Source organism: Gambusia affinis, linkage group LG09 (assembly GCF_019740435.1).
Source record: "Gambusia affinis linkage group LG09, SWU_Gaff_1.0, whole genome shotgun sequence".
Classification (NCBI taxonomy): Eukaryota; Metazoa; Chordata; class Actinopteri; order Cyprinodontiformes; family Poeciliidae; genus Gambusia; species Gambusia affinis.
In genome coordinates this window covers 17,167,038-17,185,079 of record NC_057876.1, presented here as the reverse complement: position 1 = coordinate 17,185,079, position 18,042 = coordinate 17,167,038, and the positions used below count along the sequence as shown (strand labels likewise).

At 37.6% G+C, this 18,042-nt stretch overlaps 1 protein-coding gene across 1 annotated transcript in view; it reads right to left on the bottom strand.

The window, feature by feature from the left end:
- The window catches only part of ccdc88b (coiled-coil domain containing 88B), a 58,680-nt gene that overhangs the window by 5,509 nt on the left and 35,129 nt on the right, over nt 1–18,042 (bottom strand). Inside the window, exons 20-25 of the mRNA XM_044126983.1 lie at nt 17,045–17,206; nt 15,602–15,879; nt 15,354–15,497; nt 9,829–10,015; nt 6,066–6,211; nt 1,797–1,904 (exon numbers count right to left, since the gene is read on the bottom strand). Of these exons, the coding sequence (XP_043982918.1) occupies nt 1,797–1,904; nt 6,066–6,211; nt 9,829–10,015; nt 15,354–15,497; nt 15,602–15,879; nt 17,045–17,206 (1,025 nt within the window). The remainder of the gene's footprint in view (nt 1–1,796; nt 1,905–6,065; nt 6,212–9,828; nt 10,016–15,353; nt 15,498–15,601; nt 15,880–17,044; nt 17,207–18,042) is intronic.

The following is an 18,042-nucleotide window of genomic DNA, read 5'->3' as shown; positions in this document are numbered from 1 at the left end:
TGACCACATATTTGACCACTGCTCTGCTCCAAGGCCCTTTAAAACGTCCTTGCTTCACTGTTTGAATGTTGCCACATTAACCTCGTATCCCAGGCACACGGTGTCCTGAATCATCAAGATATTCATGTTTTTCTGACTCTGAAGAGTTCAAAGAATCTGAACTTCTGTTGATACATGTTGAAGTCTCTCCCATGTGAATTGTGTTATTTTGGCCCATTTAAAAATGCAGTTAACCTTAAATATTGATTAATTCAACAGAATGATTCCTGTTTTAAAATCTTGAATATGAAACATCTTCAGCCTGAAGATATTTTTTACCGTTTTTGGTTCTAACTCCAGGTTTTTAGGGAAGCTCAGAGATCTTGTAGTTACGACGATATTGTCAAACTGACCACTTTCTCTTTCTCCAATTTGCATCACTTGCTGTCATTTTAGTTGTTTTAATTTTAATGTTTTAATATTTCTCTCAGGTTTTTTCTCGCCATAGAAACTACATCTGATCTGGTTTTTGTTTGACTGAGATACTTTCCTGCAGGATAGCATCAGCTGAGATATTTGTTATTAAAATATGAAACATATTTTTCCATAATTAAATAAATTTTTTTAAATAAATGTGAATAAAACTAACAATAAACCTTTTTTTTGGGCTCAGTGGGAAAATTTTAAACAGTGTAACCAAAAACAGATTAGCTTAACTTGTTCCCTTTCACTTTGCACTAATTAATCAATATCTACAATTTAAGTTATTACACATGAAATGGTGCATTTAAGTACCACTCAAAACTAAACAATAAATACCTCATTGGAAATAGAAGAGTCACTCTTTTACCAGCAGTTTGGTTGAATGGCTGCTGCAGAACATTTGTTTATCTTGTGATAACCAAATATTTTTATTATTATTTTTGATAAAACCTGGGGAAAATAATTCATATCAGAGACAAAAGTTCTCGGATTTTGGTGTAAAATTAATGCTTGTTGTGAAGGAAATGAAAAATTCTCATTTGGGGAACAAATTTCTTCTCCTGCATGAATAAGATATCCATTGTAACAATTTAGTTTACTGATTTATATTTATTTAAAGCTAACACAAAACGTCTGCAGCATCAGAGATGAATATTTAGTTTCTTCTTCTGATCTGTCAGTTCAACTTTATAGAGAAATGGAAACTTCTAGTTTAGTAAAATAATTTAAAAGATTTACTTACTGATGTTTTTTAGTTCACTTTTTTTTCTACTCTACTTAATCTAAGCAGAACAAATGTTCCAGTAATTACAAAAAATGGTATTTAATAAGTACTGAGTTATGTTTGTGATAACTTGTGTCTCTAGACGGTAAACGATATGGTTTTGATCAAATAAATAATTCTTTTACAATACATTATTTCATGTATTGACAATGTTGGCAAATGTTTATTACAATAACATTTTTCATACTGTATTATAAACCATGGGGTTTTTAAAAAATTAAAAAGTTTCACATATTACAATTACATAAAAGTAACTATATTTCTAAATTATTAAAATATATTTAGTTAATGTTAGATAATAAATAAAACACATTATTGTTACTGTTCAAATCTGTAATGTTCCTGGACGTTTAGAAACATTTAGTGAAACATTAATTTATTCTGTTCCCTGCTTACAGTTTTTGCACCACTGAGTTTTGATCTAAAAGAAAATCCTCCAATTACCACTTGGTGTGTGAAAGTTAAAAGGAAAATAGATGAGGGAAGTATTTCTGAGCATACGGCAGTATTTTTGCAGAATGGTGTAGTGTGAGGGTAACTCTGGCTGTACTTGGCCTTGCTGGCTGGAGGTTGCATGCTGGGCTCCAGGACTCGGTACTGATCCATAATCTTCTCCACCAACTTCTGCTTCTCCCGACGGAGCTCACTCAGCTTCTCCCTGAAGGGAAACGCATGAATCATTAGACAGGAAGGTGGGAATAGCTGATGTCTTTCATGCAGACATTATCAGTTTACATCACTTTTATTAAGCTGAGTTTTTATATGCTGTTTTATTCCACTGTGGCTTTATTTTTTCATAAAAAAAAAAAAAAAGCTGAGTGCATTGTGATGTTTGAGCTGGAATCTTTTCACAACTTTCACAGAAGATTAAATGAACTGCGGTTTTACATGAGAGGAGATTAAAAATCAGGCTGCTGCTTTAGGAATAATTTAACCCTCCTAAAAGTAACAGAAGCAGTATTTTTTGACGTGAACAGCTGCTTCGTGCTTCCAACTCTGGATATTTTGTCCATCCTAACACAGTGGCAGCTTTGAAGCCAGATAAAAGATAGAAGTCTTGTTCTTCCCACACCTACTGGGTTCAGACCGAACCGAGTTAACAGCTGCTAAACAGATTGTCATTAACTTACATGGAGAAACGTTTTGATCAAAGAAAAACATGCAGTGAAACTGACAATGCTGCAGTAGAATAATTTATAGCATAATTATGTAACAGTAAGCCTATCTGTGATTTACTACTTTATTTGGTAGAACATTTATAAATACGTCACTAGAGGCACGACTATAATTATGGGTTTTTTTATGTAATGGTACAAAACAAAAAAAAACAAAAAAAACTATGAAATTTTTGTCCTGACAAAAATGTCCTTTATATTGAATTTGCAACAAATTATAAAATGTTTTCCAATGTTTCACCAGGAAAATACCAGTAAGATTATAAATCTGTTTTGCCAAGAAAATCCTGGACAGCAGCAGAAGCAGCAGCAGCAGCACAGTTTGATGTTCTTCCCTTTGGTTGTAAAAAAAACAAAAACAAAACAAAAAGCATGGCTCTTAGGTAAGGCATGATAACTAACTACAGCTCAGATAGATTAAAGTTAAGGTAAACTAATTTAATCTAAGAAAAGATAAACAAATAAGCAAGAATAAAGTAATTGAAGATAGGTTAAAATAATACCAAATAACATATACTATCCTAACACTAAGATGAGATAAACTAAAATGAACTCAGCAATGCTACCTTAAAGCAGCACCAAGAACAAAATAATCTGAACTAAGACAAAATATTGTTACCTAAATGAACCTAAACTAGGGAAAACTAAAGGTAATCAAAAATAAAATGATCCAATAAGATTTGCTTAGATAAACTAAAACAAGAAATAGATAAAATAAACAAAACTATTATAAACTAAAATAACATGCACTCAAGTAAACTAAGAAAAATTAAGGGAAATTAAAGTGATCTAAAATATATCGAAATAATATCAATTTACAATAATCTTTGGTGAACTAAGGTAAACCAAAATAAGCTAGGCTATAAACCAAGCTAAACAAAGACAATCTGAAGTAAACTGAGCTAATCTAAAGCATGAATGATAAGATCATCTAAAATATACAACACTAAGATAATATAACCTATGGCAAACTAAATTAAGATTAAGTAAATTGAGCTAAAGTAAACTTACTTTAAAGCAAAGATGTCTTTATTGATCCACTGTATTGGAAATATATGTACAGCAGCAGCAAAATGTTAAAAAGCCAGAATGATTTTAAAAAATATATAATTTTAGAAAAATTTTCTGCCTTTAATGTGATGTATTATCATCATAATTCATTTGGATACCTAAATGTGCACACGCTCCTGTAATCATGTGTCCATTCAGAATTAATGAAGGTAGTTTATGCACATATCAGCAATTAAAGATCTATGTGGTGTGGCTATTTTCTAGTTGCACATAATATTTTTGTTTCTGGTTTTGCCCAGAAACAAAAGACGACAAACACCAAGCCGAGTGTTAAAATATCTTGTTGGAAATCTAATCCTTTCAAGGTGAAACAGTTTTTTTCTTTTCACAGGTGACACGTTTGATGGTTTTGCCATCCTGCTACATGTCCAGGGCTGCAGCAGCAGCAGCAGAGGAGAGGAGAGGAGATGGGGGCTGCAGCCAATTCCAGCTGTCACCGGGCGAGAGGCGAGGTGCAACCTGCAAAGGTCGTTAGTCCTTCACAGAGACGTACGAGGCTATAAATCATGCACGCTCCCACTCATTTCCAAGGTCAATTTGGAACCACAAACATTCAAACATGAATGTTTTTGCCTACAGGAGGAAAGCCATGACGGCACGAGGAGGAAAGACAAACTCCCCACAGACGGACCTGAACAGCTAACATTAAAAATTTAAAGCCTTCTTACTGTGAGACAAGTGCAAACATAAGAAAGGAAAGTATGACTAACTTCTAATGCCTCTGTGTGCAGCAAATAGTTAGCCGCTGTTCCACGACTCATTGTCTTCCAAATTTCCATTCAGGTATTAGTTTGAATAAGATTATTCATCTTAATGAGCCGTCCAGCAGTTTGCTCAGTTTAGGATGGAGAGCTGTTCAAACAGAACAAAGACCTGGGTTTAAACAAACCCCTCTGCCGATCCTCAGAGCACTTTCTGGTGAAAACCAAATCAAACAATTCAGGTGGAGAAGAAAACTGATCAGAAAAGATCTCAGCTGAAGCTTTAATGAGCAACAGAAACATGGATTTTTCTTTAAAGATGTAGCGCATTGAAAAGCTAGAACTTTTCATATTTGTTACATTACAACCAAAAACTTATTTTATTGGTATTTCAAGTGATAAAGCAACATAAAGTATCTTATAATTAACGTGGAAGAAAGAGGATACATGGTTCAACTTTTTTTTTATTAAATAAAAATCTTGAAATTATGGCATGACCTTTTATTCAGCCCCAACAGGCCGCACTTTGTAGAACCACACTTTACTACATTACACCTGTGAATCTGTCCGTACTGGGTTTCGTTTTGGGGAAATGCAGGTCACGTATTTTTTGATCCCTCACATAAAACCTCAAGACAATACATGCTGTTTGTGTCTGTAATGTGAAAAGTTGGAGTCCCAAAGGAGTGAATTACAATCCTTTGTGTCTAATCATCTCTTCCTCCACTGGTTGCTTCCTGTCCTGACATCAAATGCTTAATATCAGTATCTGTCACCAGCGTAAGCTCCAGAGGAGGCATTTCGTCTGTTTAAACGGAGCTTTCAAGCGACGCACTCAGTAATAAACCGTTCCTTGTTTCTGCCGCACATAACATCTTAAACACTCATTAAACATCATGTGTGTTGCCACCTAATTAAATCCAATATCGATCTTCCTTTTAGCTGTTTCAGTCCCCAGCTGACTAGTTGAGAAAATATTTCAGAAGCTAAATACAACTCGGCAACAAGTCACTTTTTATTTCCCGCGGGCTCTTATGTTTCTTTCAGACGTCCCCGGCATGCCGTTCTCCATCAGCTGGATGATCACAGACTTCCTAATTGGTCCCGGTCACCTGACTGCTGCATCTGCCAGCTCCTCGCTCAGCTAAATCTGCTTCCACCTGCATCTGTAGACCGGCTTTCCTCCACTAAAACCATCTAAACCTGATTTTATATTTTAAGAAATCTGCTTTTCTTACTTGCTTTCAGCTGATAGCCTAATGTGCTATAAATAAATTGATTCAAGCTTGAAAACAAACCTGTAAGTGTGTTAAAAATACCCAATCCAATAGGCCTTGCACCAGTAGATGCAAATGTTTAACAAGCATTAATGAAGCAGCGAAGCTTTAATAGCATTTTTATCTGGGATTTTATATTTTTACAGAACATTTCTTAGCAGGGATAATGGATTCTTTCAAGAATAAAAGCAGAAAATTGAGGTTCAAAAAGGTAGAATTCAGAAAAATTAGGTTAATTAGATTGTAAGTGTGAAACCAGCTTTGCATGCACACTATAAACCCTGAATTAATCTGGGAGTCAGTCAAAAGGTCGACCGCTGAGTGCTGCTGGACTGTGAAATCGTTGTTCACAGTCTCAAACCTTTTGCATGCTTGATATGAAATCTGACGGTTCCTATTCACAGACGGCTAAGAGGCTTTTCATTCACTTCCAGTTATTTAAAGGTAGCCCTTGGGTTTTTTTCTCTCCAAAAACAGGATTTAAATCCTTTGTCTGAATGATTGAAACCAGATTTCCTTTCTTTTTTAATCCACCTCTTTTTTTAATAGTCCTGCAAAACAAATTTAAAAGCGCCTCAGGTTGGTGTGAACTTACTGGTACTCCTGTTGCTGGGAGTAGTGCTGGTCGCGGCGCTCCAGGCTCTGCTCCAGTAAGGCCCGGTTCTCCTTCAGCAGACTCTGGTTTTGTTCGGCTAAGTGTCGGTTCTCCTCCTCCATGTTCCCCTTCAGCTGCGTCAGCAGCTGCACAAACATAAACAACTCAGTGAGGTCATTAAGTAACCTCAATGCCAACTCTAAATGTATTTTCATAAAACGTATCAATTAGATGACAAGAACTGGATTTTTGAATTAATATGTTATAGATTTAATTTCACTGCAAATTTGACATTAAAAAAAAACTACCTACTTATAAATTATATATAAGAAAAGATTGGTTCTTATTTTTGAAATCTTCAGCCATAAATTGTCATTTCAACTCAAAGACAAAAAATAAAAATCTGACTTAATTAGAAACTTAGTCGCAGTTTGGGCTTTCCTGAGAGCTAGAAGACATACTGTAGTAGAATAACTGTGATTTAATAATGGAATTGGGATTAAAATTAAGCCATTTCTTCACATTGACAAGATATGGATGGATGATGGAGGCAGCATTGTTAGATGAATGATTTCACAAAGTGGATGGAAGGATGAAAAAGGAGCGTATGGCCAACTTCTCAAAAGACTTCAATCTTTGGAGAAACCTTGCCAATAATTAAAAGATTTGTGATAAATATCTCAGAATCTAACTTCAAACTTCTGAAAAGCAAGAGAGAAGGCAACTTCTATGTAAAAATGTTCCAAAATGACTTTTGTAAAGAACAATTTACTTAGATGTTGCTTTGTAGAGACTTTATTTCAACGGTGTAATAAAAAAAAAAAAAGCTAAAAGAAAACAAAACTCTACAAACAGATGACCGCTATTGATTTCCTAATTTTCAAACCCACTTTTAAAGGTCAAAAACCTCATTTTGGCAGGATGAAGGTAAACATAAAAAGATAATCTCATCTACTTTAATCTTTGCAAATCTGTTTCCAATTATTATGTCCTGTCAAATGTCGCCCCATCAGAGAGAAATGCTGCAGCAAAGGATTAATTACTGCAGCAATGTGAACTTTGAGACATGTGTTTTTCTCTGACTTACTGCATAATGAGAATCTAAACTACCATATGCACCTAGAATAACTTGGTGTGGAGAAGAGGAAATAACTTCAACACAATTAGATAATCTGAGGGGAAATCATTCTCATTACGTAAAGCACACAATGATGTAATTTGGGAGAAAAGATGCAAGAAGGAAAGCCATTATTTATTTGTGCTTTGCATTGCTGATCAGCTATTTAAAGCAACAGCTTGGCAGCATGAGATACTCAAAGACTGTCATCAAATGGTTGAAGAATTTTATGTAAAGATGAAGCTGGAGAATGTTAGCTTAGCTTAAAAAGAGCTAGCCTGGTTCTGAGAAGGGCAATAAAATCTACAACTCTCTATCCTAAAAGATATTATTAACACTTCGATGCTGTCAATGAAGTAGATTAGACTTTTTTGAATTATCTATTGATAATTGTTGTTGCTTTTGGGCAAAATTAGCCCAGCTACTTTCCAACCCCTGACTAACCTGAGCTAATTTGACTCTTGTATAGGTTATAATATATTTGTACCAGATTCTAATTTATATTCAGGCTTCTAGGTCATCGTTTGTGTTTTTTATTTTATTTTTGCATAATTTTAGAAGTTTTGATGCAAAAGGCATCACATTAGGCCAGAATGTGGATTTTGTCACAAATTTAACATTTTGCTTTAATACAACTAAGAAGAGAAAAGTGTCTATTTGGCATTTTTTTCTGTTCTGAATCCAATTCAAAATGGAGTCTGTAACACTTACACAACCATTACATTTTGTTATGTTTCTTTTCATTTCCTGGTTTGAAATCTAATATTTGATCATTTTCCACTATGTGGGAAATCTACATTTTTGTCTTTTGAGCAACACAAAAAGAGCGACAGTGACATTAATTGTTAAAAGCAGAATTTAGGAAGTTAAAAGTCCAGAAAAACAGAAATATTTATCATGTATGGTGTCACTGAAGTTCGCACAGCATCCACAAAAAATGTGACGCCAACTGTTTTCCAATAAATAGGAAGGTTCACTAAACTTTTTATTGCTCAGTTGTAACATTTTACAAATTATTATCAAATATATTCTACCTAAGTATATCGTCCTTCACAGTAGTCACAGTTTTTAACATTTAGGGCAAAAATAATTATCAGCAAATTGTTTACTGTATTTAAATCCCAGTTTTGTCCAAACAATATAAATAGACGCATCACAACATGGAAGTCATAATATTATTTTTAAGGGGACTCGAATATTACTAAAAGTCAAGATGCTGACTTGGGAAGTTGGAGGGTCGTTATCAACAGCAATATCCAATATGTCTGCAATATTGACTTGTTTATTCCCACTCCTGTCAGTGTGTGTCCCATTAAATAGGGCACAGACAGTATTTTACCCCCTCTGTTGCTTTAAGTGCTGCTGTGTTTGAATGCATGAAATGCTGAGAAATACATTGTTATTGTTGATGGTAGTTCGCTTGTTGACAATGTTGCGAACTCCTCTGCAAGAGAAAGTAATTATTGGCTGTCAGAAAAGTCATCACCACTTAATTAGCACATCTTTGGCATGAACAGTTCATTGGATGTTGTAGATGAGAGGAGGAAGACTGGAGAGAAAAGGTGAGTGAAAAAACTCCAAGGTTTAGAACTACAAATCCATTTTCTTTTCTTGTTTTTCTGGCAGAGCTACTCGATGTGTTGTTGTTTTATTTGAAGGTTTTTTTTTAGTTCAGCTTGAATTTTAAGCTTATGGTTGCAGCAGCAAGGCTGCCAGCATCTGGAAACAGATGAGAGAAGATCCTCAGTCTGCCTGCAACCAGGAAGGACAGCTGCACAAGGTCTGGGCTGTCTGAGTGTTTTGAGACAAAGTTCTTTGAAAAAGGTAAAAATGACTTCAGGTAAGAGTCTCTGCAACAGTCAGATGAAAAAGTTGAGCTTAGGTTTTGCCTGTCTGTGTAAATCTGTCACTAATACAGTAAAAAAAAACATAGAACAACAAAATTCTCAGCACAAGAGTCCTCCAATCCTAAATATAAAAATGGTGGGAGTGCAACTCAGCTCATAATTTATTCCAAAAACAACCCTCTGTGATAGTCACCTATGTAATATCTCTTTTTTTTTTTTTACCCCAAAAGCCTTTTAGTCATACTAAAATGGTGCCAGGTGGTTCAGAAATGGTTTCATGAGCAGCTGGATCAAGCAGCAGAATACAACATCTGCTCGCTGACTTCTAAAACCTTTTGTAGAAAGTCAATTTCCATCTGCCTCATCACTCAGACGTGTTTAAAACGCTGCACTTGTTTGTATTTTAGTGGTTTGGATGGTAAAATATGCCTGTGCTCCTTCAGAACGTCTTGGTATTCAGTCTCTGTTTGGACAGATTCATCATTCTTGGCTGGTAAGTCAAGCTGAAAATGGCTTTTATATCACGGATGTGAGATTAGACAGCCACTGCTCCCCACTGATGATATTACTGCTGTTCCTCCCTGTCACATCTATAGGAAATGCTCACTAAAACCTGCTAGGAACTCCTATTACACCCCTCCAAATTGCCCATACTTCTTTTAGATGAATTTGTTTGTGCTATAAGTGTATAATACATCTGTGTGTCTATGAAATAGAAAATCCTGTTAAACCCACTGGTGAAGTACAAAACTCCTGCGTTTCTCTGCAGGAGGCGGCTGGGTTTAACGTGTCCTGTTACCTGGTACTGACTGGTGAGCCGAGCGCTGCTGAGGTCCAGACTCTGATTGGTTTCCCTCAGGGCGCTGAGCTCCCCCTCCAGTCGAGTCTTCTCCAGCTGGGAGGCGCTCAGCTCCGCCTTTAGCACGGAGCCCTGAGCCAGCAACTCCGCCTGCGAGGCCAACCAGTCCTTCTGCTGGGCCTGCAGCCTGCAACGCCAACATGCACCGTCACTGTTGTGTCCTGTGAAGGGCTCTGAGTCACAGTTTGCCGAGCGCTCTCTAACAGAAGCTCAGAAATTATCATCATTATACAACACTCTGGCTACTGGCAGAGCTAGAAAGCAGCTAAGCCTGGCAGAATCCTGGAGAAAATCTTCAAAGATCGTTCTTATTAATCACAACTTTTCAGTGGAACAGACTTGATTCTCTTTGCTTGTTTCTTATTACAACGTTTCTTCTTGTGGGGATTAGAAGTAAACAAGATACTTTTTGTTCCAGATGATTCAGTGATGGTGTGGAGCTGCTTTCATTAATCTGCTGCTGGAAACCTGCAAAGTGTGCAAGGTTGGATGGATTCAATCAGGTATCAGAAAATCCTAGGAGGAAATGTCAGGCTGTCTGTGAAGAAGCCGAAACTTGGGTTTAATTAGAATTTTGAACAGGACAATGATTCAAAGCAAATTTAAAATTGCGTAAATTGGTTTCTGCAATCACCTGAAATATTGAATTTTGTGCAGAGGAGGAAACCCAATTAGCAGTTTTCTGTCGCATTGCTTCCTCTATTTTGATAATATGCTTGGCAACTGTCATCTTATAATCATACACCTTTTCAATAATGAATAAAGAAACCTCAGACATTTAAGTTATTACCAGGAAATTATTCTTTATGATATTTATAATCTCTAAGAACTCTGGTTGAAGAAAAATGACTCTCGTCTCTTTCTCTTTTCAATGATAATCAAAGTTAAATTTGCACATATTAGAAATAACAACGTAACTGGATTATCAGAGCTTTGAGAGCGAACTGCAGAGCTAATACTGCTGTTACAGACAGACGGTATGATCGTCTTTGTTATCAGGGTTCAGCCACGGCAGATGTGATTTGGTATAGCAGTGCTGTGAAGGGTAATCTTTAATAATTTAAAATGTTTTGTCTGGCTCTAAAGCTTTCAAAGGTATATTTTTTCTTGACTGCTTGCAAAATACTGAAACTTGGGCCCTTTACTTTCAACGCTGAACCCGAGCACGTTCATCCACTCCACCTTTAGGAGTCGTCAGAGGAAACCTCTGACCTGACTGAACTTAAACAAGACCTTTAAAAGACAACGTGGCATAAATACGCATCTGCACAAAATAATGATCCATTAGTGAGATAAAAAAATAGGTCAACGAGGAACTGCAACAATCCAGGTTTATATCGCAAATTTAGCTGATTTAAAATTCAAATTGATCCCGAAGAGAAATTAAATGTTGTTGTAGGTCAGGGGTCTCAGACTCGCGGCCCGCGGGCCAACTGCGGCCCTCGGGACGATAGTTTGTGGCCCCCACCTTAATATGAAAGTTTAATGTTAGTGTGGCCCGCGAGCAGTGATGTCAGTAACGCGTTAATTTGTAACGTGTTACTGACGTCGGACCACTTTTTTCAGTAACCAGTAATATAACGCGTTGCTATTTCAAATCCAGTAGTCAGACTACAGTTACTTATCAAAATCATTTTTGCGTTACTGCGTTACTATCTTCTTTTGTTATTGAATCGTATTTCCTCTACTCGTCTTGTCGAGTGACCGACGTCTCTATGCGACAGAAATGTAAACAATGGAGGGAGATGCGCATTTTGTTGGTGGAAAAACTGGAACTATTTTGAGATTCTGCTGACAAGTCCGATTATTATAAGCGGCTTTGGGCTTCATTTTTTAAAGTTGCTTGCCGATTTAATGAGCGGCGGGTTGCGCCTTTTTGGGCTCGTTTTTGAACGTGAAGTTGCTCATTTGGGTTTGGAAATAAGCAGAGACTCATAATAAATCCCAGAATTTGTCCGTCATTAAGGTAGTTTTAGTCAGTCTCTCCTGTTCATAATTTCTCAGATGATCCGTCCCGCTGAGTCTTTGTCAAGTTAATATATTACCTCTGAATGACGTCGAGCTTCGCGTTGCGCTCCAGAAAACTACAAATATCGAGACTAATTTAAACAGCGCAATAAACGTGAAAACAGCCACGAATGAACGTGTCCGTAGTTTCCAATAATTATAATGGCAACTTAATTCTAATTATTAATACTAAGATAAGTGTCACAAATCTGTGCAGCCATCTGAGCTGTGAGCTGCAGGAGGAGCTCTGCGCAGTGACACCAAATGCAGGGCAGAACACAGAACCTGGAGGCTGGGGAGGGATGGGGGGCTTTAAAATCCTTCTTAGAGTTTTCCAGACAACAGTGGACCACACAAACTACTCACGTTTTTTATTTTTCTACAATCTCCTCTTCAGTTCAACCTTATCAGTGGAGACACATTGTTGATGTTACCATTATAAAATAGCTTACAAAAAAGTATTGGCAAAGCTCAATGTGATTTTCACAGGAGGCGGAGCGTTGTTGTTAGCACCTGCTGAAAGTAACTAAAAAGTTACTTTTAGTGTAACTTAGTTACTTTCCAAATCAAGTAGTCAGTAATCTAACTAAGTTACTTTTTCAAGGAGTAATCAGTAGTTCGATTAAAGTTACTTTTTCAAAGTAACTATACCAACACTGCCCGCGAGTTTGATATGATTGGCACTTTTCAGTGTTGTGTGCGGAGCTGAACTAACTTACCAATCACAGTGCTTCAAATGGAGCTCATTGACCCGCAGTGCCTCTCTGAACTCAAAGCCAAGTTCAGGGAGGTGAGTGGAAAAGCAGACAAGCTTGGGCAATTTTTGAGAGAATTGCCACCCAGCTTCCCTGAGCTTTCCCAAATGTTCAAGCGGACCATGTGTCTTTTTGGGAGCACATACTTGTGCGAAAAGCTCTTCTCTACCTTGAACTTCAATAAGTCCAAGTACAGGTCCAGACTTACTGACGAGCATCTTCAAGCTCTACTTAGGGTCTCAACTGCCTCCTCCCTTAAGCCAAATGTGGCTCGGCTATGCGAGAGGAAGCGCTGTTTATAAACAGTTTATAAACTGTTATATTCATAACAGTTTATGTTCAATGTTCCATTCATGTTCAGAAAGTTAAAGGTTAAAGAACTGTTAATACAGCCATTTGAATCTGAATTATAATAATTACATTTATCTAGTCTTCTATAGCTGCTGTGTTATTATTAACTCCACCTTTAGGAGTCGTCAGAGGAAACCTCTGACCTGACTGAACTTAAACAAGACCTTTAAAAGACAACGTGGCATAAATACGCATCTGCACAAAATAATGATCCATTAGTGAGATAAAAAAAATAGGTCAACGAGGAACTGCAACAATCCAGGTTTATATCGCAAATTTAGCTGATTTAAAATTCAAATTGATCCCAAAGAGAAATTAAATGTTGTTGTAGGTCATTAATTTATATTGTTCAGAGTTATTGTTGATGGTGAAAGATCTCTTGTAGTTGTTTCTGAATGTTAAGGCAACTAGGCCTGTCACAATAATCAATAAATCAATTAATCGCATGGTAAATTAAAACAAACTCAATTATTTCCATTGGCATAATTTATAATTTATCTCTTTTTTCCCCTCTTTCTACCAAAAACTGGATGATAAAAGTCTACAGTTTTGGTCTCACTAGCCCTTTTTTTGAAGGGCTATTTTGTTTACAAATATGTCAAAATTTATGTTAATTGTTGTTTTGTTTATTTACTTTGGATGTTTAAAGTGTCTTCCAGTTCCAGTGTTAAATTTAAAGTTTACTGATCTTTTTGCATTATTATTTTGCCATTTCCATTATATTGCTTAAAAATGGCCTCAAAACAACAATATTACTGTTTATCACAGTAACTTCAGGTACAATTTATCGTCCAGTAAAACCTGTTATTGTGACAGGTCTAAAGTCAACAACTAAACTCTCGTCTTTTCCAGTAAACATTGCACAGCGGAAAAAAAACAACTGACCAGCTCTGATTGGGTTGCTAGGTAACGGGGTTGGGTTGCTAGGTAACAGGCCAGTGCCCACTGATTTTTTTCTTCAATTCATTTTCCAGACATCAAAATACATGAACTTATTAGTAGAAAACAGCTTGGTGGCAATTTTTTTCTGTTTGTTTTAGTAGAGACGCGAATGAAAAAATAAAAATGTACAAAAAGTGAATTTTGCAGAATAGATCTCCTTTAGTGTTTTAGTGCTTTTTTAATCTACGGGTTAAACCTCCTCTCAGTTTAATCTGTTTTATTCGTTCTACTACAAGTTTCTTCCTACGGTCGCCACATGCTTCCTTAACCTGAGAAATGATTTGTGTCCAGCCTGGCCAAACATCATTTCTACAGATTACTCCCTTTTTTTTGGCTTTATGACTTTAGCGCATGAGGTCAGGTCAGATTTGACCTTCCATCTGCTAGAAATGTTTTCTCCCGGCCCTTGAAAACGTCCTTGACGGAGCAGAGCTCCAGACAAACAACTTTTTATTCTTGTAGGTGTTTCAGAGCCTAGAATATGAATGTTTTTTATGACCTTGACAGAGACGCAGTATTACTCAAACATCACACCCTTTTGTGGTCATTTCTTCATCAAAGGAAGAGAAACAGTAATGACTCATGGTAAACATGAACACAGATACACTTTTGGTTCTTTCTGCTAACATTAGTGACCGTAATGTTAACTTTGTATAGTGTACATTTACAAGCATGAGATTTTTTTGGTGCTTCTCAGTTTGAAACTGCATGATAATGTTATTCAAACCACTGAATAAGCACCTTGAGGTGCATTTTCAGGGGGAATTAATCATTTTACACCTGGTTGTTTATGCATTCGTGCACATTTCCTATAGAATAGGGTATTACAGTCTGACGTGTTCAGACTCCGTCTCTGCAGGCTGTCATTAGTTCCATCAGTAAGCAATCAGCTGCATCAGCGTGATGATGGCTGATTAATTAATTATAGTACACAAGCTTCTTATGATGATCATTAATATTATAGAACCATCAGCCTCAAGAGAAATTACAATCAGAACCACTTATTTTGAACTGTAGATCTCTGTAAGCCTGATTTATTGCACACAAACTAATTTTAAAAAATATCTAACAGGGTTGCATAAATTCAGACATTATAATAAAGTTCTTTGAAAAGTCCTCAAAACAAACTTTACACTCCCTTGAAGGGCTTGAATTTTGTTTCTTATGTTTTATGGAGTGAAGCCTTATTTTTTTGTTCTCAAACCCAAACGTTTGCAATCAGGGAAAAAAAAAATGCGTTCAGTGCATTATTTAGTACATTTGCATTCAAATCGATTCCTGTGTTGCTCGCTGTGCCTCGTATAGAGGCATTACCGCCGCAGCTCCCTGCATTCAAATGAACAAGACTGCCATGAAAGGCTGATCAGATCTCATGAAAGTGACTCTGAGGAAGCTGTCTGGATCAGTTACCTCTCGTTGTCGTCTCTCAGCCTCTCCAGCTCGCGCTCTCTCTCCAGCGTCCTCTGGGCTTCTGCCTCCATCTTCTGCCTCTCCAGCTTTATCTCTCTCTCCTCCTCCTCCAGCTGGGTTTTACGATCCAGGTGCTCCTTGTACCTTGAAAACACAAACATCACTGAAACCAACAGGCATGTTGACTTCAGACTGTTGGCTGAAGCATCCTGGCTTTCTGAAGTTGTTTTGGGAGAAGTTTTACACACCTCCCCTCCAGCTCCCTGTGCTGACCCTCCAGGCTGCGGTAGCTGGCCCTGAGCTGGGAGTATTTCTCCAGCAGCTCCTCCAGCTCCACTTCCTGCTGCTGCTGCAGCGCCGTCATCCGCTCATGGTCCCGCCTCAGAGCCTCCATCCTGGACACCGACTCCTCTCGCTCCCGCGCCCACACCTTCGACTCGGCCTCCAGCGCTGCGCGCCGGGCCTCGCTCTCGCTGCAGCGTGCCAGCACTGTTGCATGCTGGGAGTTTAGGGAGGCCTGCTCCACCTGAGTGTGCATATGGCAGACAGACAGACTCACACCTAGCTTCTAGAGTTGTGCATCTTAAATGATGAATATATTCAGTATTTGCGTCTTCTTAAGACTTTTACTGTTCTTTATTTATTGTTGTATTTTTTTATTTATATAATTTCATCAAACAAAGCCATCCATCAATCCAAGCAAAGAATGAGGAATGTGAGCAAATTGAGGACAGAACATGTAAAAGGGAAAAGACTACTTAAGTGACTCCTCTAAAAATCCCAAATATCAGCAAAAAAGAAATCTTTGAAAGCTCAAATAATTGCCACACAAGGTGAATTTAAATCATGACAAAGAGGTTTGGCTTTTTGGAAGAAAGTATATAAAAATGAGACTGAAGACTTTTGCATGTTTTTTTCTGGTTTTATCTGACAGACTAACACAGAGTAGTGCACATTTGTGATGTGGAATGAAATGATAAAAATGAATCAGTTTTCATGAAACATCAGAAACTCTGGTTTGCCATCCTTTACTTTGATACTCCTAAATAAAGTCAAGAACAACCAATTGCCTTCAGAAGCCGCCTATTTCCTAAACAGAGTTCAAATTGAATTCTGTCTGTAAACGCAGCTGTTCTGTGAAGATTTCAGATGGTTCTTAAGGAACATCAGTGAACAAGCAGGAAGAGAATCCAGCAGCTAATTTGAAATTGTGCTAAGGTCAGATTTATTACATGAAATCCCTAACAAAGTACATTGAAAATTGTAATGTTGAGAGCAAAATAAAGGATTCTGAGTCCTTTATGCATGGCGGTGGAGGTGCAGAGAATGTAGTTTATTAAATGTTTGCACTGTAACATTTGCTCTAACGCCAAAGTGCACTCATAAGGACAATTTTAATTAAAAAAATGGGGTCACTAAAAACAGATTATGTCTAACTTTGTGGGTTCCTAAATAATTGACATTATGCTATTTCTGCTAAGCATTTAATATTTTATAGATCAGGCGTAAAATGGTGCAGCAAGCATCACTCTTTCCACATAATTATCTGCATGACGGTGACTCTAAAAACTTCAATGTTGAACTAGTTCTTTGAAAATAGCCGATGTGTTTTGATCAAAAAGGTTAAGGAAGCGACCCTGGGGGTAACGAGCTCACTCCATCGTCGTCCTGCTGCTTGTGTGTGTGGTCACCTGTAGCTGAGTGTTGAGCGTCTGCAGGCTGGTGCAGGAGTCCTGCAGGCTGAGGGAGTGGCGGCGCAGAGCCTCCAGCTGCTCCTTGAGGTGCTCACAGGCCTCCTGGGACTGAGACAGACGCATCTGCAGAGCCTCTTGCCTCGCCGCCGCCACGGCTCTCTGAGGGAGGATGAAAAAGAGTCCATTTTAACAAGGTCTGCAGCAACACCGTGGTATCAAATACCTCTGGAAATATCCATGCGATTTGGATTTGAGTAGAATCAGCAGCTGACCTTTTAAATTACTCCCCTGCAGGTCAGACGTTGAGGGCTATCTGACCTTTATGTCAATCAATACACACTGAAATTCATCCAAAATCTGTCATAAAGTAAATTTCTAAACTTTTTTTCTCCCTGTAAATATGCATACTTATTACTGACACTTGACACTGTGTAACCCACACCTAAATATGTTGATTAGGCATTGTCAGACATAATCTGAGGGAAAAATGCTGACAGCATTAAAAAAAAAAAGTGTCTTGCTCCAAAATTGATCTGCAGCAGCACATCACGGCTCATTTCTGTTCCCACCACGCAGCCTGACGGTATTTTTGCACACACGGGTAAGGAAACAGCGTTGGAGCATGGATTTGAGCGCGTGCAGCTCAGGTTTAGTGTGTGACAGCTCTTTTTTTAAACCACATTCTCCTCATGTTTAACACTGCTGACTCAATCATACAGCGGGAATTTCTTCCTTCGTAAATGGGCACCTTTAAATTTTGCTTTCCTGCAGCACAATTCACTCTTCTGACTGCAGCCATTAAATTTCAGTATTGGAAAATTGGGCTATTTCTATATCAGATGACGAATCCACAGAACAACAGCTAATAGATTTGCTGCTTTAATAAGCACCTCCATCCTGCAGAGGATCCTTTCCGAGATCGTACCCAATAAAAACTGACCTGACTAAACTAATCTGTCTGCACTGTGGGTAAAACTGTCTTCCTGCAAGTTTAT